Here is a 23,383-nt window from a genome sequence, read left to right on the forward strand (position 1 = left end):
CATGGCCCCTCCCGGTGTTTCTTGGAGGAACTCTACCCAAACCCTTGGAGGTCTCCCATCCAGATATTGGACAGGGTTGGCCCTGCTTAATCCCCAAGAGCTGACAGGACCGGGCCGGCCGGCCACTTCCAGCTTCATGTTAAGAACAACTTGTTTGGACTGAGAAGTCATGCTGGAGTTGCCACTTTGACCGACAACGTGGAAGCCCTGCAGCCCACCGGCTCATGGGCAAGCCCTGGGTCTGGAGCTGCCGTTCTCAGGGAGGGGGCTGTGGCTCTGTGGAGGAGCCTCTGCTGGGCATGCCGAAGATCCCAGGTTCAATCTCCAGTTAATGGGGAGGGACTGTGGCTCAATGGTGGAGCCTCTGCTTGCCTTTATTTATTTATTTATAATCACACTTATATGCCTCTGCTCACGAACCGGCCATCTCGCAGCGACTAACATCAATGAAATACAAAGTAAAAACAGTCCAATGGATCCTCCAACCCTCTCCCCCCTACCCCAGTTTCAGACAGGAGATTGTGTGACTGGAGGCACCTCAGCTCTGTCCACGGGAGGCCAGCGTGCCGCGCTCCGTCCTGTTGTCATTTCCAATCAGGACAATGGACAGCTCCCTCCCTCCCTCCCTCCCTCCCTCTGCAGACCTGGGCTTCCGTTTTCTAATCTAAGGCACCGCTCTCCCTGTGCCTTATTGCCCTGCGGCTGCCAGCTTGGGATGGCCCAGCCTAGCCTGGCCTTGTCAGATCTTGGAGCCACGCAGGGTCGATCCTGATTAGCATTTGGATGAGAAGAGTCCTGCGGGATCAGACCAGTAGAGGTCCATCGAGTCCAGTGTCCTGGCCCACACAGCGGCCACTCAGTCCCACTGGGCAGCCAACAGCAGGGCAGGGAAGTCAAGACCTTCCCCAGACAGGGAGACCACCAAGGAAGCCCAGGGCTGACCAAGGGTCCCTCCACTCAGGGGCGACTCAACCGTGGCTCTCCAGACGTCCATGGACTACAATCCCCACGAGCCTCTGCCAGCATAATGCTGCCTTCTGCATAATAGGGACTCGCGGTAACTGTACCTCCCAAACTGTCTTGCTCAAGAGTGGCTGCTCTGGCAGGCAGCAGCTACCTGGGATGGCAGGCAAAGACTGGCTTTCCTTACAGCTTGTAGTCCGTTAACTGGAGATGCTGAGGGTTGGACTAGATGACCCTGGAGAACCCTTCCATTCTGTTTTTCTGTGGCCTTCTGCATGCAGGGCGGGAGCTTGAGGACTGAGCTATACTGCCCTACCCAGCTGAGGCAAGAACAAAACCTCCAACCCAGCTCCCCACCCTGCATGGTTTGGTTAATTATCCTGTTCCCTCCCGTGTCCAGAACAGCCTTGAATCGGCATGAAAAGATACACCAGCACCCTGTAAGGTAGGCCCCTGTGAGCAGATTCTCCTCCCCAAAAGAACCCTTCACTGGTTTCAGCTCCAGCCCCTGATCCAGAAGGGCCCTCAAGACAGGCAGCCTCAGTATGGCTAGACCCCCTTCCAGACCACCAAGACCTAAGGGCCTTGAGCAGGCACAGAGCAGGCACGGAGTGTGCAGCCAGCAGAAGCAGAGGACTACAATGAGGAGTCTTCTCAGAGGCACCTGGAGGCACTTTTGCTAGCAACTGGAAGGGAAACGAGCTACTTAAGCCTGCTGTGAGAGGAAGCTCAGGGGGTCTGGATGCCAGGGGACAAGCCCGCCCTGGGGCTGGATCTGGGCTCTGCTAGTTGGCTACACCCCTGGCTGCCTTGGCTACTTGGGTCTTCTTGGACAGACCGCTTTGCCTACCTGCAGCCTCTGCCTGGTGAGCAAGATATCCTGTCCTTCTTTCCCCTTCAGTGGTGCTCCTTTCCGTCCCTAGAATAGCCCCCCCCCACTCCCTCTGTCTCTCAAGGGATTGCGTTTGAGGTGCCGAATGGCCTTTCTGAACCTTTGGAATTCTGCCATAATATGGTGGAGTCAGCCACAAAATGGCTGCTGCAAGAGGCGGAGCCAGCCACAAAGTCGTTGTGCTGTGGGGCAGCTGCTGCCAAAAGAACATTCACAAAAAGCCCTGCACAGCCCACCAAACCTCCAGTGGCCAGTCAGAGCCCTTGCTGGGCACAGCCCCCCCTTGGCCCCACCCACTTTCCAAGGGTGCTTGGGAGGAGCCAAGGAGGGAATTGGGGATAGCCGGTTCTCCCCCTCCCATGTATCCTCACAACCAACCTGCAAGTTGGGTTGTGCCAAGGGAGAGCTGCCACACGGAGCGCATTGTGGCCAAGCGTGGGGATTGATGCTCCAACCAAGGCACGGTCTTGAGCCCCGTGGGGCGAACCAGCCAGGAAGGCAGCTAGCTTCCGAGAGGCCCCTGGAGCCCTCGCTGTAAAGTCTGGGAGGTCCGGAGAACTAAGTCCTGCCCTTCCGCTGTCCCCCCCCCCTGCCACCCACAGGCCCCTTGCTGCTTGGCTGGGGGTTGTGACACAAGGAGCCCCAGAAAGCCATTCTTTTGCCGCTTTGTAGGCACCATTATTAGAGTAATACACCTTCCCCCGGCGTCACTGGCCAGCTAGGCAGGAGTGGGTTGGGTCAAAAACAGAACGTAGGGCACCATCTTGATGGCTAATGGGAAGCCATTGGTTTGCCAAGAAGGAATTTCCTCTCCAAGGACCCTGGGGTGGGCAGGGTAGGGTGCAGAGCAGATCTGTCAGAGCTCTCTCAGTCCCAAGATGCTTATTGTGGGAAAAGAGGGTGATTGTAAGCCGCTTTGTGACTCCTTCGGGTAGTGAAAAGCAGGGGATAAAAACCCACTCTTATTCGTATGTCCTTAATATGTCTAATCTAAGCTCTCCTTATTGTGGCAGTGGGGTCCATGGGCTAATTAAGTATTCTGCAAAGGGCACGTCCAAGAAACACCACCTGTGCACCAACCCAGAAGAGCAGGACGTGGACGAAAGCAAAGGACTTTTGGGAGTCGGTCACGGCTTGCGGTTCCCACAGGATTCAAAACGGACACAGCGGAAATCGTACTGGAAGTCCCAACCTGCCGTGGGGGCCGGGGGGGGGGGGTTGGTGAAGCTGCTGGAATGTCTCAGACTGCAGGAGCTCAGCCTTCACGTTGGCTCCAGTGGACAAAAGTCATGGTTTGTGCTAATCACTCTGCACCAGATTCCCCATTGTTGCTGCTATTGGCAGAGGAGAGGGGGGAAACACGTTTCAAAAACCGAATCCTCCCCCTCCATAATACCTGCCTTTGGCCCCCCCCACCTCCATGGCCGCCTCTGTTGTCTGGGGAAGGCTGACAAGATGAATGGTTGTCCACGGCAGACGGCCCTGCACCCCACAGCCTCCGCCGGGAAGGGAAACCCTCTTGGCTGCTGCTCTTTGCCAGACCTGCTGGGCTCTTCTTCTTCCTGGGCCTGTGGCTCGCAGCCTGCCGGAGGGGGCCTCCTTCCCTGCACTCCTGGTCCGTGCCGGGCAGCGGGCCGGCCTCCTCCCCAGCCATTCATCACGGCCGCTCTCCTCGGGCAGCATGTGGCCGCTCTCCCTGCCCGCCTGCCTCCGTTGTCGGGCTTCCAGGCTCGCCGGAGAGAAGCGTTTGCGAGGGCCGTGGCCTCCCTGCCTCTGCAGACGGCTTGACCCATTTCCCGCTCCTCCGCCTTTGTCCGCTGCAGCGTTGGGCTCCTGGGAATCCAGCTGAGAGGCCTGTGCCAGAGCCAGGGAACGGGCGGAGCAGTCTGGCCAGCACCCCCGGCCCATCCTCACCAAGTGCTGCCACGAGGCCACCAAAATACTGTGTTGCATCTCAGCAGCTGGGGGGAGGGGCTCGCTTTATTGGACTGCCTCCAGAGCCAGGGCTGGACTGCCCCCTTCCCTGGCTGGGTAAACCCCCAGGAAGCAGGAGCAAGGGAGTGTGGGGGTGCCAACAGGAGGCCTCTTTGGCCACAGCTCCGGTCCCTGCCCAGAGCCTTCTCCCGCCACACCAGCCTCACGTGGGCCAGGGATGGGTTCATGCTCCTGGGTCTGCTCTGGGCCGGATCTCTCTCACAAGCTGCTGCCTCCACTGCCTTCCTTGCAAGGGGCTGCCTTTGGAGGGTGGGTGCCTGGGGGTCTCCCACTCGGACAGTTGCCCCCCGGTCTCTCGGAGAAAGCAGCCGCTTGGGAGGCGCTTTCTGTGCCCACCCACCCTGCTCAGGCTCCATCCGCCAAACTCTCCTGGTATTTCCCATCCCAGAGCTGGAACTCTGCTTTGTCTTCTGGGTTTTGGCCTGATCCCACCTTGGCCTCCAGGGCCACAGGGACCGTCCTCCCCGGTTGCAGGAGTCCAGATGAGTTGGCCCGATGGTGGCCCAAAGGGGGTCTGGCACCGACTAGATTTGAGTCCAGGAGCGCCTTGGAGACCAACAAGTGGTTCTGGAGATGAGCACCGCCTGAGACAGCTGCCAAGAAGCTGGGCCTCTTTCCCCGTCCAAAGGGCAACTCCCGGCCCATGGGAGAGCTGAAGGGGCAGAGTGCCTTGAGGGGGCAGGAGCAGCAGCCTTCCAAGGGTTAACCGGGAGGACAAGGCCTGGCTCTCCACGTCCAGAAGACTGAAGCAAGGAATGCGATCCAGTAACGCCGGACCCTTGGATGACCCCTTAGCAGAACCTGCCGCCCCCAGAGCCGTTCATTCAGGCGTGGAATCGCTGCCTGGAGAGGCGATGGGCTGCCCCCCCCCCCAGAGCCCTCCAGGGCAGGGCTGGGAAGCTATTTGAGATGGGGGGGGGAGTTAATGAGGCATAAAATGATGAAGAATAAGGCGAGGGGGGGAAGGCGTTTCACTTATCATACAAGAACTCGGGGGCCCTCCTTGAAGACGGCTTTGTGCTCATCCTGGAATTCTTCCTGCAGCAGGAGCCTATCAGACCGCCCCCCCCACAAGAACTACTGGGGGGGGCAGTGGCTTACACAGCTCCTTATAAGCAAAGGATGGGCCAGCAGCTATTGTCTGCCCCTGGCTGATGGGCATGGCCAGTTTGCACAGAACCTGTGGAGCTTTCTTTCCACTGAACTGTACCTTTCTGGTTTTCTCATTTTCTTGGGGGGGGGTCTTTGTTTTGCTTTCCAAGCCTGCAGTGACAAAAGCTAGGGGCTAAATGATAAAGAAGACTCCATGGACAGAGGCAGCATATCTCAGCAGATGAGTGAGAGCCGGCCTCCCTGGACGGCGGCTGTTTGCCTTGGAAGCCGAGGGTGAGGAATGTCCACCGTGCCACCTCCAGGGGAACTGGGCTGTCTGTTGCTGGACAGCAGATGCCGGAGAGATGCGGCAGGATCCGTCTAAGCATTTCAGTGGCCTGCGGGGCTGGAAGACCTCTTTGAGGTGTTTGGTGGAGGCTGACTGTCCCCCCTTTCAGTTCAGAGGGGACCCTGTGCTGGAGATGCACCAGTGCGTTGCTAATAGCATTTTGCATTGTCCAGGGGGGCTTTCCGCAGCACAATGGGCGAGCCCCCCCACGGCGCATTGATGTGACAGCAGCCAGCAAGGAGGCCGAGGAGCCAGTGGCAAGAGAGCGCTTTCCCCGCCAGTGCTGGTCTCCCTAGTGCAGCCACCCAAGCATGCAATGAGCCCGGATGGGCCGCAGGGCTAGAGGGGAAGCCAGGCAACGGGGCTGAGGGGCGGGGAGGGACTCCCAGCAGAAGGCAGGGGCACAAGCCGGAGGGGACCGAGATTCACCACGGGAAGCCAAAACGGGAGGGCCTGGGAAACTCTGCACTGCTCAGGTAGCATGGGGTGCCTTGCTCCTGCTGTGCTCTGTAGTGAGGGGCAGAGTAGTAGGATCCAATGTGCACGGGACTACTCCGGAGTCAGAGCATGAGTCTCTCTAAACCAACATCAGCTCAGCCCTGGTTCTCCAAAGCCCTCCCAGGCCCTGCTCTCCTGAGACAAGGCTAAGGGCCACTGGGGCCACCCAAACAAAAATGCCTTCTGCCCCCCCTTAACCCAAAACAAACATCATACCAACAAATCAATTGGCTTTCTGTTATTGTGAATAATCTGTCACCTGGGGAGCCCTGTTGAATCCCCCCCCCAAAAAAAATAACTGGCTGGCAAGAGTAAACTGTCCCTGAACATGGAGGTTCTGTTGGGTCATTATAAGTACTCCCCTTTTAATAATCCCCTTTAATGACTTCTAAACCATCAGATCCCAGAAGTTAAGCAGGGTCAGCCTGGGCCAATATTTGGACAGGAGACCCTCGAGGAATGGCGGGGGTGTGACGCAGAGGCAACCCACCTCTGGGCGTCTCTTCCCTTGAAGACCCTACAGAGCCTCTGCTTGGCATGAAGAAGGTTCCAGGTTCGGATCCTGGCAGCATCTCCCGTGCAAAGGACTGAACAGTAGCTGAAGAGAAAGCCCTCTGACGGAGCCCCTGGAGAGCAGCCAAATATTGGGCTTGATTGACCGTTCTGGATTGGTGTAGGGCAGCTGTGGGGTCAGGCCCATGGCCCCACCAGGCCAACCCCGGTGCCATCAGTGGGGCCAGCTTCCTCCCCCCCCCACCCCAGTTTTTCACGCTTGCAAACCAGCGGCCCATTCCCATGCCCTCCTTGCAAGCCCGGTGCGTGAAGAGGAAGAGAGCAAGGGCAAAATGGGCCAGGGTGGCTGGAGGAGCCCGTTCACAGGGCTATGCTCCTCAGCCCCTGCTGGGAAGGGGTGGCTGGCCCGCACCCCGTGGGGCAAGGCAGGCTGTGGGAGAAGAAGTGTCATCCCTTTGAAAGGGCCGGGCTCTTCAGCTGCGAGGCCCGGTTGGGTCGGCCAAGGAAAGGGGGAGGAGGGGGCTCGTCTCCCTTTGTGAGCCGCTAACGGCTGGCAGCAGGGGGAGGGGGAGGGGGAGGGGGGAGAGGAGGAGCTGGCTGGCGTGCAAACAGGCCGGTGCTTGCTCTTCTCCCTCGGGCGCCGATCAGGATGGAAGCCACAAATCTTGAGACAAGGGGCCATTCTTCTCCTGTGGCTGGCTGTGGGGAGGGAAGAGAGCGCGGCAGAAGCCTCGGGGGGAAGGGAACCTGCAGCCAAAGGAGGGCTCCAAAGGGCAGCTTCCTCCTTCCCAGGGCTTCAGGTGAGCAGAAGGGAGGAATGCAAACCCGCTGACCTCCAGGCTGGCCGACCGCCAGGCCAAGGGCACGCAGTCTCTTTTGGATGCAAATGCTCTTGGCTTGATCACCCGGGTGGCTGGGCGCCTGGGAACCTCTCCGCATGAACAGGGAGGCCTGAAGCTGGCTGCTGGGCTGCCCTTTGGGACCCTGGCATCTCATCTCAGCCACCCCAAGGGCCAGACATGAACCGGTGCACACGCGCATATATAAATCTAACCTGGGCAGGAGCCAGGAGGGGACAGCGTGGCTTTCTGCACATCTGCCTGGTCTGCGGTGGCCTTGCTGAGTTCACACAGGGTGGAAAAGGAAGGGGTGGGGGGAGCTGAATCTGCTGCCCCCCCCCCCCGGGATCTCTTCTCAGTCCCACTGGCAGGGAACGGCCGCAGAAAGGCCCTTTGTTGCAAGCAGAGGGATTCGGAGACTCAAGCAGGAGAGGACGGGGTCCAAGGACACAGGCTCTACCCTCCCAAGCAGCCCTTTTCTCCCAGGAAAGTGATCTCGGCCAAGAGGAGCTGAGCCATAATTCCAGGGGGTCCCCAGGCGCCCCTGGAGGCTGGCATCCCTAGCCAAAAGCTTCTGCGCCTGGATCCAGTGCAAGGACTGTGCACCGCCTGGCCAAGGACTCCTTTCTTTCCAGGTTTCCCCTTGCCCTGGCAGCCATCTCTGACCCTGGGGAAATATATGAGGACTCGCTAGGATTGCCAGTCTCCTGGGGGCACCTGGAGATTTCCCAAAGTTACACCAGCTGCCAGTGGCCCAACAGTTTCCCATGGCCTTGGCTCAGCGGCAGAGCCTCTGCTTTACAAGCAGACGGTCCCAGGCTCAGTCCCCGGCAGCATCTCCCGTCGAAAGGGCCAGGCAGGGGGAAGGGGCAAGACCCTGGGGATAGGCTGCCAGGCAAGACTGACCTGGACGGGCCGAGGGTCTTCCTCCATATCCGTCACCTTCATGTGATCTTGCCCGTTTCCAAAGGCAGCCTCAGGTAGGTTGCCCTTCAGTAGTCTGCGCTGGATGGGATCAAAGCCTGGGAACAGGACCCGCCTGGTCCCACTGCTCCCTGCGGGGTTGACCTCTTGTGGCGCAGAGTGGTAAGTCAGCCGTCTGAAAACTTTGCCCATGAGGCTGGGAGTTCAATCCCAGCAGCCGGCTCAAGGTTGACTCAGCCTTCCATCCTTCCGAGGCCGGTAAAATGAGTACCCAGCTTGCTGGGTGGTAAACGGTAATGACTGGGGAAGGGAATGGCAGAACCACCCCGTATTGGGTCTGCCATGAAAACGCTGGAGGGCGTCACCCCAAGGGTCAGACATGACCCGGTGCTTGCACAGGGGATACCTTGACCTTTACCTTTACCTGGGCTCTCCCACCCCCCCCAGGCCTTTTTCCTCCAGTTCTGAAGGAATTGGTGGTTCCATGCTGCCACCTGGTGGAGCTCGAGCAAAACAGGCCCGGCCTTCCGCTCCGGGGGTTTCTTGAGCCGCTGGAAAAGGGCCAGCCTGAGCCAGCGCCCTTCCCTCTCGCTGGGCTCCAGCAGCCGAAAAGGAAAAATGTGCCGCCTCCGCCTGACCCTTAGCCATCTGGGCTAGCAGCACCCGGCCTCCTGTCGGGTGACCTCGGGTTGTCATTCTCTCTCAGCTTCACCTACCCTGCAGGGCTTTTGTGATGATGAGATGGGGAAGGAAGGAGTCTGCACCTTGCCTGGAGCTCCTGGAAAGAAGGTGGGGATGAAAACTGAACCACTGGCTAGATATTCCAGGTATCAGTTGATCTCAGTCCAACGTCTCTCTGAACATGTCGCGGAAGTGAATCCCACACGCTCCTTCCTTGGGATGTTTCCCCCCCTGCTCTGAAAGAATGGCCCACTTCACTTGTTGTATTACTGTAATAATAATTCTTATTTAATGTTCAGGACTTGTCACTGAGGAAAGAATCTCACTGAAAACGGAGATTTCCTGGATTCCGTTTTGACAGAAGTCCTACAGAATAAAGAAACAAGGAAAACTACAAAAATAGGACACTTTTCTTTCTTTTGTGAATGTATTTATTATATTGCCAGTGGATAGGTCTGTTTCTCTCTTTTAGCTGGAGATGCTGCTGGGGATTGAACCTGGGAGCTTCTGCATGCCAAGCAGAGGCTCCACCACTGAGCCATGGCCCCTCCCCATGTTCTGAGATCATGCAACTGAAAACAGCTTTATTTAATCACGTTTTTATAGGGGGGGTTGGTTGTTGTTTTAGAAGAAGAATTGGTTTTTATACCCCACTTTTCTCTACCCAAAGGAGTCTCAAAGTGCCTTACAATTGCCTTCCCCTCCCCACAACAGGGACCCTGTGAGGTAGGTGGGGCTGAGTGAGCTCTGACAGAACAGTTGTCAGAACAGTTCTATCAAGACTGCGACTAGCCCAAGGTCACCCGGCTGGCTGCAGATGGAGGCTTGGGGAATCTTGGGGCCAGCCTGGTGCGGGGGTTAAGAGAAGCGGCTTCTTATCTGGCGAGCCGGGCTGGATTTCCTCCTCCTCCGTATTGCTGCTTCAGTTCCCATCGAATCCACTCCGCTCTGCCCGCCCGCAGCGCCCCTTCTCCGATGCTGCGGCCGCCCGCTGCGAAACTGGGGGACCAGCGGCGCATGCGCATTCTCCCACTCGCTGTCCGCTTCGCTCGCTCGGCCGCCGGGGCTGTGTCCCTCCTCGGGAACCGTAGCGGGCCGGGTGGCGATGTTCGCGGAGCTGAGCGAGTTGCTGGGCGACTCCGTCGAGCGGCCGCGGCAGGTGAGGCCCGCTCGGGACGACTTCGCGCCTCGGACCGTCCGGAGGGGCGGGGGGAAAAGGCCGCCGCGAGGCGCGCCCGGAAGTGAAGCATGCTGGGACTCGTAGTTTTTAACCTGCGGGCTCAAGGGGGCCGAAGAGCCCGAAAGCGCTTCTGCCGCAGCCCGCCAGGGATGTGAGCGTCGTGCTTTCCAGGGAGATGCGACGGAGCGCTTTGCGCCCTCCCCAGCGGCGATGGAGTGGATAGAGCATTTAGGGCAGGGGTAGCCGAACTGCGGCCCTCCAGATGTCCATGGACGACAATTCCCAGAAGCCTCTGCCGGCGTTCACGGCAGGGGCTCATGGGAATTGTAGTCCACGGACATCTGGAGGGCCGCAGTTCGGCTACCCCTGATTTAGGGGATTGCTAGGGGTGCCAACCTCCAGGTGGACCCTTGTGCTGCGAGTCGGTCATGTCAGGCAGCTCAAATTCGGCCACGGACTCCGGGGCTTGCACATGGGTTGTGTGGGGCCGTGGCCCCGCGGCAGAGCCTCCCCTTTGCATGCCGAAGGCCCTCCTTTCAGTCCTGTTGAAAGAGCCAGGCCGCTGATAGGAGCGGCTGCCCCCCCCCTCCCCCCCCGGGAAGACAAGGCTGACCTCAGTGGACCAGGCGGCTGACCCGGTGGAAGGCAGCTTTGGGGGAGGGACGGAGGCTCAGGGCCAGAGCCTCTGCTTGGCCTGCAGAAGGTCCGGGGGGGGGGGTCTCTGGCTGGAGGAATGAGGGAGTGGTTGATGGGAAAGGCCTCGGGCTAAGACCCCAGAGACGCCCCGTCTGAGTAGAGAATAGTGACCAAGGGGCCGCTTCACCTTCCAGGCCTCCAGGGGGAAAGAGGGCTTGCCTATCGCTTGCTGAGACCCCTTAAAGTAGAGGTGCGGGCAAGAGACCGTGGGAGTTGTCCCCCTGCCCCACCCTGTGCAAAGCCGCTGCCCTGCCACTGAGCCCCAAGCCCCCTGGTGACTGTTTGGTCTGACTCTCTTCTTTCTTTCTCATTTCCCAGGGCAAGCTGACCTTGCTGGGTGCTACCAAGACAGATGCCAGCTTCTTGGTCCACCATTTCCTCTCCTTTTATTTAAAAGGTATTGTGGGGACATGCAGCCAGCTGAGGGACCCTGGGCCAGTTACAGTCCTGGTAGAGTTGTTCCCAGAGAGCAGTTCTGACAGGGCTCTCTCAGCCCCACCTACCTCATAGGGTGTTTGTTGTGGGGGGAGGAAGGGCAAGGAGTTCCTAAGCCACTTTCGGACTCCTTTGGGTATGAAAAACCAGCTCTTTGCTCGTCGTGTGTGCCAAAACGAGGCTTGAGTCCCTTCCAAGACAAATGGGGAAATGTCTCATTTTTAGCAAGATTTTTCAAAGCATTATCTTGTGTTATTCTCAGAATTTCTTTGCTGTTAGGAATGCCCGATCACAGCACAATGTGTGTTTTTGTCCTCCTCCTCAGCTGGGTGCAGAGTCTGCTTCTTGGCCCTTCTGCAGTCTTTCAGCCACTACAACTTTGTGGCCCAAAAACTGGTAAGCCATTTGAGTGAGTTTTTCTAAAATCCTGGCTTAGGCTTTTCCTCCAGCACATGCAGAAGGAAAGCGGGGCTGTGACTCAGTGCTGGAGCTCCTGCTTGGCATGCAGAAGGTGCCTCCAGGTTCAGTCCCCAGCCTCTTCAGCTCCAAGGACCAGGCAGCAGGTGGTGAGGAAGACCTTTCTCTGCTTGACGCCCTGCAGAGTCACTGCTGGACTGAGCCGCCAGTACTGATCTTGATGGACAAGGGGTCTGATCCGGTACAGCAGGGGTAGTCAACCTGTGGTCCTCCAGATGTCCATGGACTACAATTCCCATGAGCCCCTGCCAGCAAACGCTGGCAGGGGCTCATGGGAATTGTAGTCCATGGACATCTGGAGGACCACAGGTTGACTACCCCTGCGGTAGAGGACAGCTTCCTGTCTTCAAGGTCTTTAGGAAAGGCTGTGACTTAATGGTCGTGCCTACGTTTGGCAGGGAGAAGGTCCCCTATTAAATCCCTGGCATCTCCATTTAAAATGGGGTCAAGTAACAGGTGATGGGAAAGACCTCTTCTGCCTGGGCCTCTTGGAGAGCTGCTGCCAATCTGGGTAGGCAGTACTGACTTCGAGGGGCCAGGGGTCTGATTCAGGAGAACGTGGCTTCATGGGCGTAGCACTTGGGAGGGGAAGCTCCAACCTTTCATTTCCACAACCTTGCTTGACATCTGCTTGTGCCATGAGAGACGATGGCCCTCCTGAACTTGCGGCCAATGCGATCATCCAGTCGGAGTCTCTGCATCACGGCATCTGTACTGGCAGTGAACTGGCCTCGGTGTCTGGGACTGTTTTGTTACTCTGAGAACATTCGGTTCCTGCAGAACATTTTACAGCGATGCTCTTCCCCACGACAGTTTCACTTTGTACTGTGAGAAAATGTGGTGTGTTCCGGCTTCTGAAAGCTTTCCTGCATGCTTTGGAATTCCACGTTCAGCCTGTTAAAAGAGGCTTGCAAAACCAGCGTCCCCGTCCCACGCCATCTTCTTGTTTTTTGCTTCTGTGGTCCCAGCGTCTTGCTGCAGCCCAGCATGCCAGCCCCAGGATGCTCCTGTGTTTCTAGGAGACGCAGAGAGGCAAAACATTTGCTTGGCATGCGCAGGATCCCAAGGTCAACCCCTGGCCTCTTCAGTGGAAACAGTCAGTTAGTGGGTGATGGGGAAGACCTCCGCCTGCGACCCTGGAGAGCTGGTGCCCGACTGAGAGACACCCCTGACCCTGTGGGGCCGAGGGAAGGCGGCTTCATGCGTACTTCACGTCTAATGCTGTTTGCGAGGGGTCGTGGCTCTGTGGCCGAGCATCCGCTTTGTTCAGCTGCTCCAGAACAACGTGGCAATCCACCTGTATCTAGGTTTGCAGTTGAGAGAGAGCCGTGGTCGTTTGGCGCATTTCCTATCTCGCGTCCAGGTGGCTGGCAGGGGCGGCTGGAAGCTGGCTTGCGAGGAGTTCCTTCAGGGGCACAACAAAGAGGCCCCTTTTGCGGCAGAAGGCTGGGCGTGACGCTGTCTCTTTTCCCAGGGACTCAGTTTGACGACAGCCAAAGAACGGGGGCAGCTCGTGTTCTTAGAGGGCCTGAAAGCCGCCCAGGATGTCTTGTTTAGCGAACAGCAGGAGTTGGCCGAGCCCCATCCTTTCCAGTTCATCAGGTAACGTGGAGTGCAGGAGGTGCCCTCTGGCACCAGGGATGTGCGCGCATGCAGAGGAAACCCTTTTCAAACGTGGTAGTTGGATTCCTTTGGACTTCCTAGCAACGGCCCTAATGTTGCGGTTTCTGCAAGTATCATCCGTTCAGTCATAAGCTAATAGCCAGTTTAGCATAGGCCCCACTGGGTGTAGCTTTTTCCTTCCCCAAAGGGGTGGGGCTTTAGGGGAAACTTCCCTTCTCTCCTCCTTGGGATCAGAGAAAGAACAAAGATGCGAGCTGGACAGAGAGAACTAGAAGGAGGAGCCAGGTAGGCTGTGGTGGTGTTCTCTCCATGGAGCCCTTTCCTGGTGCTAGCAGGGGTTCATGGTAATTGTAGTCCACAGACACCTGGAGAGCCACACTTTGGCCACCCTGCTATAGGGGTTTCAAGGCCAGAGATGGGCAGAGGGGACTTATCTCCATGCGGTGACCAGGACTTCCTTGGTCGTCTCCCATCCCAAGACTAACCACGACCAGCCCTGGCTGAGCTTCCCAGACCTTCTCTTTGTCTCCCTGTCCCTGCAGCGGAGACGGCTCCAGCCTGAAAGGTCTACATGCCTTTGTCCGGACAGCCCTGAGCCCAGTTGTGGGGGAGGGATCATGCCCCTGCCCTGTGCTCATCGTGGACGACCTGAGCATCTTGCTGAGCCTGGGGGTGAGGCCGACAGACGTGCTGGATTTCATCCACTACTGCCGGGCGACGGTGAACTCTCTGCTTAAGGTATGCATTCAGTTATTCATAGCCTGCTTTCCTCCTGTGTTGGGGCCTACAGTGGCTTTTAGAACCCCATTTCCCCATAAGAAGAGCCCTGCTGGATCCATCTGGTCCTCCGCCGCGTCTCACACAGTGGCCAGCCAGTTCCTCCAGAGAGCCAGCGACAGGGCAATAGAGGCCTCTGGCCCAGCTGAGCTCTTCTGATGCTCTTATCGGGGAAGGCCTCAGCCTCTGTGCCTTCTTATTGGCCCTCCAAGGGAGCTGGTTGGTCCCTGGGTGAGAGAGGACGTTGGACTAGATGGACCTTCACTGACCTGAACCAGCAGGGCTATTCTTAAGTTCTTATCAGGGGAAGGCCTCAGGCTCTTTGCTCAATTGTTGGCCCTCCAGAGAAACTGGTAGGCCACTGTGAGACAGGAGGCCGGACTGGAGGGGTCATGGGTCTGATCAGGCAGGGCTCTTCTTACATGATAATCTCCTGCCCAGGGCTGAAATGCCTCCTTTTGATGCTCTCTGACGCAGGGCCACGTGGTGGTGATGGTGCGCGGCAGCGATGATTCAGAGGACGAGGAGAACGAGCTGCTGGTGAGAGCCCTTCGCCACCAGAGCCACCGGATCCTGTGGGCTGAAGGGCTGGCGACCGGCTTCTGCAAGGACATTCACGGGCAGGTGAGTCAGTCCCTTCCCCTCCCGCACTGAGTTGGGGACTTCAGGTTGATGGAGCTGCATGTCCTTTGTGGGCCTCCCTCTGCTTCAGCCTGTCCTGCTCCCATCCTGCAGATTAACGCTGTTTCAGAAGAGAGCGCAGGATGTATAAGGACAAAGTGGGATGGGAATTCGTGTCTCCAGGTTCATGCTGCTTGGCGGAGAGGCCTTGACTCAGTGCTAGAGCCTCCGCTTGGCCTGCAGAAGGTCCCAAGTTCAGTCCCTGGTGGTTTCTCTTCAGAGGACCAGGCGGCCGGGGATGGGAAAGCCCTCTTCCTGAAGATTGTTTCAGAGGGCGGGTGCATAAGGGCTCCTGCCCACCCCACCCACCATGCACCTCTCCCCACTGCAACATCTGCAGCCCTGAGAGTCGAGTGCCTGGTTAGTACACCGGGGGTGGAAAAGGTGATCCAGGTGCAGCTGACACACGGCGACCCTGTAGGGCTTCAAGGCAAGAGATTAAGCAGGGTGCTTTGCTGTTGCCTTCCTCTGTGTAGCGGCCCCCCATCCAAGGGCTCAGCAGGCCACCCCTCATAGCCCTGGGGTTGGGCTGGCCTGGGCCATCCATCAAGGACATGTGGTCAACCCTTAGTCCACTCACGGTGACCCTGCAGTGCAGGGGTGGTCCATCAGTGTCCCTCCAGATGTCCATAAACTATGGCTCTTGGGATTTGTAGTCCATGGACATCTGGAGGGCCACAGTTTGACCACCCCTGCTGTAGTGTTTTCACGGCAAGGGAAGTTCAGAGGTGCTTTACTCTTTTCTGCTTCTGGGTAGGGACCCTGGGCTCCTTTGCAGGTCTCCCATCCAAATAACGGCCAGCGCCAACCCTGCTTAGCTTCCTGATCTGGCAAAATCTGTGCCGCCCTTTTATCCCATGCGGGTCCTTTTTTGCACCTGTTGACGCCTGGCGCCAGGCGTGGTGTGTCTAATGCCCTGTGTTGCCTTGCCTCCCTCCCTTTCTTTTCCTGCAGTTAACTATTGTCTCTCGCAGCTCCTGGGAGGACAAGGCCGAGGGGGACCGCCAACAAGTTTACCAGTACAAAATCCAGGACAAAAACGTCAGCTTTTTCGCCAGGGGGATGTCAGCGGCTGTGCTGTGACTTGGGGGTGCGGGAGGGGAGGAAGAGCAGCAGCCCAGATGTCAGAATGCTGGTAAAGGAACTTGGGAGACAGAGTGAAGGAAGTGGCAGAAGAAAGTGTTCTGCGTTGATTCTGACACTCCTCTGTTAGCTCTGCTCCTTGGGGTGAGTCTGGGGCCATGGTGCCCTGGCAGCCTTGGCCAATCATGTCCTCAAGAGGGGGCTCTGGATGGAGCCTGCAGGTCAGGAGGCAGCGTGGGCAGAAAACACTCTGCCTGTCAACTGGATGCAATGGGGGGCTGCAGCACAACACAGTTGTATTACAGTCAGCAACCAGCCTTCATGCAAAGCAGATGACTCGAGAGCGGCACAGAGCTCCTACGCTGGACCAGTTGCACGTCTGCCTTGGGCTTGGCAAGGAATTAAACACAGATGAAAAGCAAACCCTTTCTCCCATTCTTTTCCACCCTGCCATTGCTTATCCAGAGGTGTGTGCCTTACCACCTCTTTGGATTCTACACACAGGCAGGCCTCTCTGCCATGTGGGGGACTTGTGGGACTGGCTGTGCAGAATTCCAGGTGCTTTTTCCCAACTAGCAGTTCCTCAGGGCAGCAGCCGTGGGAGTTTGGTTCTGATGCCCTGATCGCTTTAGAGCAGGGAGTTCAGTCCTTGCGAACGGAGAGCCCGCCTGGCCATTCTGTCAACTCTGACCGTCCTTGTGCGGCTCAATGGAACGGCACAGGCAGCTTCAAGAGGGCATTAGAGAAACATTTTGGTGGACTGCCTATTGGCCTGAGCCCACACGGCTTCTGCTTTTAGGCAGTTAGCATCATGTGCCGGCGCTTCCTCCTGCAAACGTTGGAAACTGGCCCCAGGGTTTTGTATTTTTTTGCGGTGAAGTCACAGTCCGCTTGTGGCAACTCTTGCGTTTTCAAGGGGAGACGCGTTCAGAGGTGGTTTGCCGTGGCATTTGCGGAGCTAGCCTGGACTTCCTTGGCGGCCTCCCTCCCAGGGCTTACAGGGTCTGCTGAGATCAGGCCAGCCTGGGCCAGCCAGTCATTTTATTAAATCTCTGGATTATAGGAAGGGAAGCTGGTGCAGGTGATACTTTGGCAACAGTCTTCTGGATTTGCAAAGGCAGTCTACAGAGCACATGTTGAGATGGGATGCATGCATAGTTTGTAGGTTGAGTGCATCAAGAAGGCATTACCTGGCATTGCAGCCTTGGCCAGCAGGAAACTGCCATGGAATGAGGTGGTACTACTGGGGAAGGCAGGTAGACCGGAAAAGAGAGGGAAATGATTTAAAATATAGATCACTCAGTTTTAGTCTGAGAACATCATTCAGATAAGCAACGATCATCAAAATATCCCATGTCGGTCACAAAGTCACATGAATCACCTTTTCAGATCATGCTGTGCTTTGCATCAGCGGCTGTAAGATTTAGAACAACTGCCTTATTGATCTATCGCTAGTGAAATATTTCGCATAGCCTGATTTATCTGTGACAACCCTGTCAGGACATGCAGTGACTCTGCTTCTAAATTCTTCAACCGAGGACTACTTGATGTAGATCCAATGGCTAGTTTCCACTGATTACATCAGCCCCATGATCCTACTGGAAATCCGAGCAGGTTGATACTGCCACAGAAGATGTGGCTGATGGCTAAAGTCATGACACCTAACAATAAGATCTGCACCAATCCTACAATCGCCAAATTTCAATCTCGGGCCTGAATGGTTGTGAGCATGGGTGCCCTCAGCCCCACCTGATAGCCATAGCCGAACAAACCCCAGGGGGCCGAAGGACTTGACCGGTCCCATAAAGAGTGGAAGTCGGCTGATAGAATGCAAATGGGCACTGGCAGTTGAACAGGAATCTGAGCATTGTGCTTTCTGGGAGATGTGGCAGAGCTCCTTTGAACTCTCCCCAGCTGCGATTGAGTGGACTGGAAACCTAGGTATGAGAATTTAGGGGGATTGCTAATCAGTCGGCCTGTCCACTGTATCTACTTGATTATCATGTTTCCTGTATGTAACTCCGTCGTATGACAGATGCACAGGTCAAGCACTTGGCCCAAAACACATTCGGATTGTCACAGGGTCGTGACCCGCGACTGGCAACTCCTTGTGTCGTGCGAGGCCACAAGGGGGTCCAGGCCACCGCCCCCCCCCCCGAGCAGTCGCGCACCGAAGGCGTTTGATATGCTCTCTGGGCCTCCCTCCGGGGCTCTATTTCTGCGGCCCCACAGCCGACCCCCGAGCTCAGTGCCGGGCAGGGGCGCTGGCGGGGAAGGATGCCCGGCGCGGGGCTTGTTCTCGCTCCCTTCCACGTGGCCCCGCTGCGCAGCCGCAGAAAGGCCCTCCCGAGCCCCGCGCCACCCAGGCGGCCGCCTCTTCCTCCCGCCGGAGCGCACGCGCAGAGCAAGCCGCCTGCCAAGGGGCGGGACGCGGCGGTGGGTGCGCGCGCAGGTGAGGGGGCAGGCCGGGGGCGTGGCGAGCGAGCATGCGTGCAAAGGGGGGAGAGAGAGAGAAGGAGCGAGGGAGCGCGCGCGCACTGGGGACGGAAGCCGGCAAGGGACGCGCCGGCGAGGGAAGAAGGGGTCGGGTCCGCGGACCGCCCTCACGGCAGGCGGGCAGGTGAGCCCCGCGCGCGAGCTTTGCTCCTCCGGCGCCGTCGACCTACCTCGCAGGGCGGGCGCGAGGAGGGGAGGGGGTCGTCGCGGCGCCTCACGCGGACCAGGCTCGGGCCAGCCCTCACAACAGCCCCGTGAGGTAGCGCGCCTCTGAGCGCCCGCTGGGGCTGGGACGGTTCTCCGGGGGAGCCGGCAGGGGAGCCTCGCCGGTGGGCTTCTTGGGCCAGGGGAGCCGGAGGCCGAGCCCGGCGAGAGCCTCCCTTGCCTCGTCCCCCCGGAGCAGCTTCCAGCCGCCTGAGCCTGCCGGGCAGGTCGCGCTGAGAGGAGGCGGCGGCCCAGGCAGAGAAGGGCGCCCGAGGGCCCCTGGGCCGCCCAGACCCCTCCGCCACGGGAGGCATCGCGGACGAACTGTCCGGCGAGATGCTTTCCCGCCTCCCCAGGCCCAAGGAGATGGCCTTTCTCAGCCTAGAGGGGGAAAGGGCCGTGGAGGCCATCTAGTCCACCCCCTGCTCAAGGCAGGATCAGCCCCCAGCATCCAGGAGAAGGATCTGTCCAGCTGCTGCTTGAAGACGGCCAGTGAGGGGGAGCTCACCACCTCCTCAGGCAGCCCATTCCACTGCTGAACTACTAGAATCCTAGAGTGGGAAGGGGCCATCCAGGCCATCCAGTCCACCCCCTGCTCAGTGCAGGATCAGCCCAGAGCATCCAGGAGAAGGATCTGTCCAGCCGCTGCTTGAAGACCACCAGTGAGGGGGAGCTCTCCACCGCCTGAGGCAGCCCATTCCACCGCTGAACTCTGAACATTTATTTCCTGATATCTAGCCAACATCATTCTCCACATAGTTTAAGCCCATGACTGCAGGTCCTCTTCTCTGCTGCCTAAAGCAGGGGTAGTCAAACTGCGGCCCTCCAGATGTCCATGGACTACAATTCCCACAAGCCCCTGCCAGCATTTACTCATGGGAATTGTAGTCCATCTGGAAGGCCGCAGTTTGTCTACCCCTTGCCTAAAGGAACCTTTCTCTGCCCTCCTCTGTGTGACAACCTTTCAGTTACTTCAAGAGAGCCACCCTGTCCCCCCTCCACCTCCTCTTCTCCAGGCTGAACATTCCCAAGTCCCTCAGCCTTTCCTCACAGGGCTTGGTCCCCAGGCCCCGGATCATCCTTGTCGCTCTCTCCTGAACCCTCCCCATTTTGTCCATGTCCTTTTAGAAGTGAGGCCTCCCGAACTGCACGCAGGGCTCAGGTGGGGTCTGATCAATGCAGCGTACCATGTGACTAGGACACCTTGTGATTTTGATGCGATGCTTCTGCTGATACAGCCCAAGGCTGCATTCGCCTTCTTTACTGCCACATCACCCTGTTTGCTCACATTTATCTTACAGTACCCCATGATTTATTTTATTTATACTTGGATTTATATCCCGCATCTCACAACTTTTGTTGCCTCTAGGTGGCTGACAATTAAAACCATAAACAAATGTCCCATAAAAACCCCATTAAAACAGTAACAATACATATAGTAACCCACAAGATAGCGGAAACAATCTACCCCAGTTCAGTCTACTAAGTCCAGCCAGACAAAATCAGCAGCAGTGACTATTATACTACAGGGATGCTCAGCTAGGGTGGGACCCCTGATTGAAACTCCGGTCTCATTCACACACACTACTACCTAGAAGTGGATTTGGAGGATTGTCATGTACCCGCAAACCTTTTCCAGACATTTTTCTTTAATGGAAATGCCACAGTAAAAAATGTAAGACTATACTTGTACTTTTTTACTTGTACCTATGGGCCGCTTCTTTGAATGTGTCCCCAGAAGAGCCTTGCATTCGGCCAATATAAACAGGCAAGTGGATCCCAGTCAAAAAGAAGTCAGGGCTTTCTTGACCTGGCTGGTGGAATGAGTTCCGCAGGGCCTGTAAAGCAGAGCTCTTCCACCAGGCCGATGGTAGAAGCCAGTCAAACAGTCAACAATATCCAATTAGCCTCACTCCTGTATTGCACCCCCCAGCCTGTCCTCTGCTTCTGCACCCATGAGTAGAATTTTTAGAATTGATTTTAGACGTGTTTAACTATGATTATAATGGTATCATTGAACATACGTTATTCTTCGCCCTGTGTCTGCTCAAGGGCTAATTTGTTTATAAATATCAATACATTTGGTTTTCTGTACTCTCATATTAGCCAAGACAATTAATAATAATGTAGCAAGTATCAGTGCCCGAGGCTTGATTACTTCATTCTTTATTGGGTGTTTCTGAATGATGTGTCATCAATTGGTTCCCATGAATAATGTGATCCCATGACAGAAAAAAACGTTGCTTCCTTTCTGAAATTGCTATTGGGGGGAAAAGGCCATGCGTCGCAGCCTTGCTTGGGCTCCTTGAATGCCAGGGTACAGGTACAGAGTGCCCAGGTCATCATAGATCACATAGAATCATAGTGGGAAGGGGCCATGCAGGACCAGCCTCAAGGAGCCAGGAGAAGGATCTGTCCGGCCACTGCTTGAAGAGTTGTCAGTGAGGGGGAGCTCCACTACTGCTCAACTGCTCCACTACTGAACGACTTTGATTGTAAAAAATTGTTTCCTGATATCTAGCCTATATCGTTCTCTTTCTTTTCCCCTGTGGAATTCAGGGAGCTGTGTATGGGTTGTTTTTAACAGCAGTCTTGTTAGGTTAGACTGTACCCTTTGTCTTACATGGGCTGCCTATGCTTACTTATTTACATCATCTGTATGCCTTCCCCACCTGTCTTTGCCACGGGGACCCAAAGCAGCTTACATAGTTCTCTTTTCTTCCATTTTATCCCTACAACACCCTTATGAGGTAGGTTATGCTGAAAGAGTAGGACTAGCCCAAGGTTACTCAGCAGGCTTCCAAGACAGAACAGGGATTTCAGATTTGGTTGCCTAAATCCTAGGCTGGCTCTGTAACTATTCTGGGGGCTCAAGTATATTGAAGGGTGTTTGGAGAAATTCCCCCAGTGGTGGAAAGTAAATGTTGGGAAGCAGCTTCGGGCCATGCCTTCTCCCTCTCCACGTTGGAGAGTTCTGTCACTGCTGCTATGTATCATGCTGCCTCGTCTGTAATCGGAAGCGGTGCTCTTTGAGCATGGACATGCTGCCACAGGGAGAACGACCAGAGGGAAAGGGACACGCGTAGGGTCAGTGAGTCCTGAGATGAAAGCGACATAGGGTGAGGCTGCGTGCTTAAGGTGGGTAGGTCAGGAACGGAGGAAGTGATGCGTGAGAGAGTTGTGCCTTGGATTCTCAGGATTGTGAGATATCATCCGTGCTGCTTCTGGATAATGTAAAAGAGAATCTAGGGTTGCCGAGGCACTCGGGAGACTCCCTGTCCTTCCTTCTGGGCGATTTGTGTCATTGAAAAGGAAACAAAGAGACCTGTCTCTTCCTGAGGATGATGTTGCTATGAACAGAACAAAGATCATTTCATGAAGTGAGTGGAAAGTACGTTTGGGGCACTGCTTTGCACCTCCACCCCTGGCTCACTGCAGGTTTCACCATCAGATTTTCCAAGAGGCTAGCCTTTAGGTGCGTTCCGTGTAACCGGGTAAGTAAACAGTCTGACTATGATGAGGAACTTGGCTGTTCAGAATCATCAGTGGAGGCGGGGAAGGCAATAGGTTAATATGACCTCAGTCATTGGCCACCTTATTCTGGAAGGCGAGTTTGTGACTCTGCTGGCTTACCTGCCTTTATAGGCTGCCCTGGAAGATGCAGTCAGGGTGAAATGGAGAACTTATTGTATTGGATAACTGATTTATAATATATATAGATATAGATATATATATATATAGATAGATAGATAGATAGATAGATAGAGATAGAGATAGAGATAGAGATAGAGATAGAGAGATAGAGAGATAGATAGATAGATAGATAGATAGATAGATAGATAGATTCCTGCTGAGCTGCCTTCTGTTTTGAACAGATATACAAAGATGAAATTTTCTGGAGACCCTAGGGGCTTCTGGGAGAACGAGGACATGCATTAAATACTTATTAGACCTGTTTTACTGGGGCAGTTATATAAAATACATCATTTATATTTTGTTAGGGTATATACTTGTATTATTTGGGATATTAATGTCATTTCAAAGTATAAATGCTTTGTCATGGCAATCCTGGGCAGAATTTAAATGGATTTAGACTGGAAGAGCTCCTTGTAGGATTGCCCTGCTAGTTTTGCTCCTACTGTAAGCGTGCTGGAGAAAGCTGCAGCTGCTTGTACACATAGGATATTTTTAACCATCTGAAAACTGTAACAAACAAAGCTTTATACAGTCATAGTAGTAACGGTTATCAGTGGGTTTGAATATGGAGTTTAACTCAGATGTTTACATCTTTGGCAGTATATTCTACACACAGTGTATTGTATTGTGAATGAAAACCTCATCACATCTAAACAGACCATCGATCGGTATTGCCTGCTCTGACTGGCAGTGGCTGTACAGGGTCTCAGGCAGAAATCTTTCTCATCGCCAGCTGCGCGATCCTTTTAACTAGAATGCCCTGGATGGAACTGAGGATCCTCTGCATGCAAGCAGAGGCCCTAACATTGAACCACAATTATTCCCTTGCCCAATGTTTCTTTTGGAAAATCTGGAAGTGGAAAGGGGGGGGGGGAAACATTTTCCCCAAACATTCCTGTTTCAAGGATAAGTGTAGCAGATCTGACATATGGCATAATACTTCAAGTCATGAATTAATTCTGCATCGTTCTACCTTGATGATAAGCAATATGGTAAGACTGGGTCTATCTCATTCTGAGAAGTTCGCCTGGTGTTATATGGTAATGTTGAGGAATCTGCTTTTGTCCTGGAATCTTCTTAAGGGGATAGAAATGTAGGTCTGAGCGGGTTTACTGGCAGAGGAAGAAGTCTTGTGGGGCTGAGGTACTGTATTTGTGGATCTCGAAAGGGATTGTGTGTGCTGTGACTTCTAGGAGATGGCTTCTCGTACTGTAGCCCCTCTAGACAACCTCTTTAACATATAAAACATGCACACCCACCGTATTGCCTGTTTTGTCTGTCAGTCACAT

The 23,383-nt window shown here is 55.6% G+C and overlaps 2 protein-coding genes across 4 annotated transcripts in view; both read left to right on the forward strand.

The window, feature by feature from the left end:
* Positions 1 to 9,465: 9,465 nt before the first annotated feature.
* ELP6 (elongator acetyltransferase complex subunit 6) lies at positions 9,466 to 16,121 on the forward strand. 3 transcript variants are annotated; one of them, XM_077304362.1, is made up of 7 exons: positions 9,466 to 9,905; positions 10,941 to 11,019; positions 11,383 to 11,453; positions 13,009 to 13,136; positions 13,700 to 13,895; positions 14,412 to 14,558; positions 14,670 to 15,548. In XM_077304362.1, the coding sequence occupies exons 1-7, from the start codon at positions 9,852 to 9,854 to the stop codon at positions 15,129 to 15,131; spliced, it is 1,137 nt and encodes a 378-aa protein (XP_077160477.1). In that variant the 5' UTR covers positions 9,466 to 9,851; the 3' UTR covers positions 15,132 to 15,548. The 3 variants fall into 3 exon arrangements, with proteins under 3 accessions (XP_077160477.1, XP_077160478.1, XP_077160479.1); XM_077304363.1 differs by lacking the exon at positions 14,670 to 15,548 and adding an exon at positions 15,590 to 16,121 and having other exon boundaries at positions 9,483 to 9,905; XM_077304364.1 differs by lacking the exon at positions 14,670 to 15,548 and adding an exon at positions 15,570 to 16,121 and having other exon boundaries at positions 9,495 to 9,905.
* Positions 16,122 to 18,180: 2,059 nt separating this feature from the next.
* The window catches only part of SCAP (SREBF chaperone), a 40,708-nt gene continuing 35,505 nt past the window's right edge, over positions 18,181 to 23,383 (forward strand). The window contains exon 1 of the mRNA XM_077304319.1: positions 18,181 to 18,318. The gene's annotated coding sequence lies outside the window, so the exon portion shown is untranslated. The remainder of the gene's footprint in view (positions 18,319 to 23,383) is intronic.

This window comes from Paroedura picta, chromosome 11 (genome assembly GCF_049243985.1).
Source record: "Paroedura picta isolate Pp20150507F chromosome 11, Ppicta_v3.0, whole genome shotgun sequence".
NCBI classification, from domain to species: Eukaryota; Metazoa; Chordata; class Lepidosauria; order Squamata; family Gekkonidae; genus Paroedura; species Paroedura picta.

Bases quoted from the DNA above. Each gene is read 5' to 3' on its own strand.
- ELP6 (XM_077304362.1), top strand. From the start codon at position 9,852: ATGTTCGCGGAGCTGAGCGAGTTGCTGGGCGACTCCGTCGAGCGGCCG. The intron at 9,906-10,940 runs GTGAGGCCCGCT...CTCATTTCCCAG, and splicing joins CCGTCGAGCGGCCGCGGCAG to GGCAAGCTGACCTTGCTGGG. The intron at 11,020-11,382 runs GTATTGTGGGGA...CCTCCTCCTCAG, and splicing joins CCTCTCCTTTTATTTAAAAG to CTGGGTGCAGAGTCTGCTTC.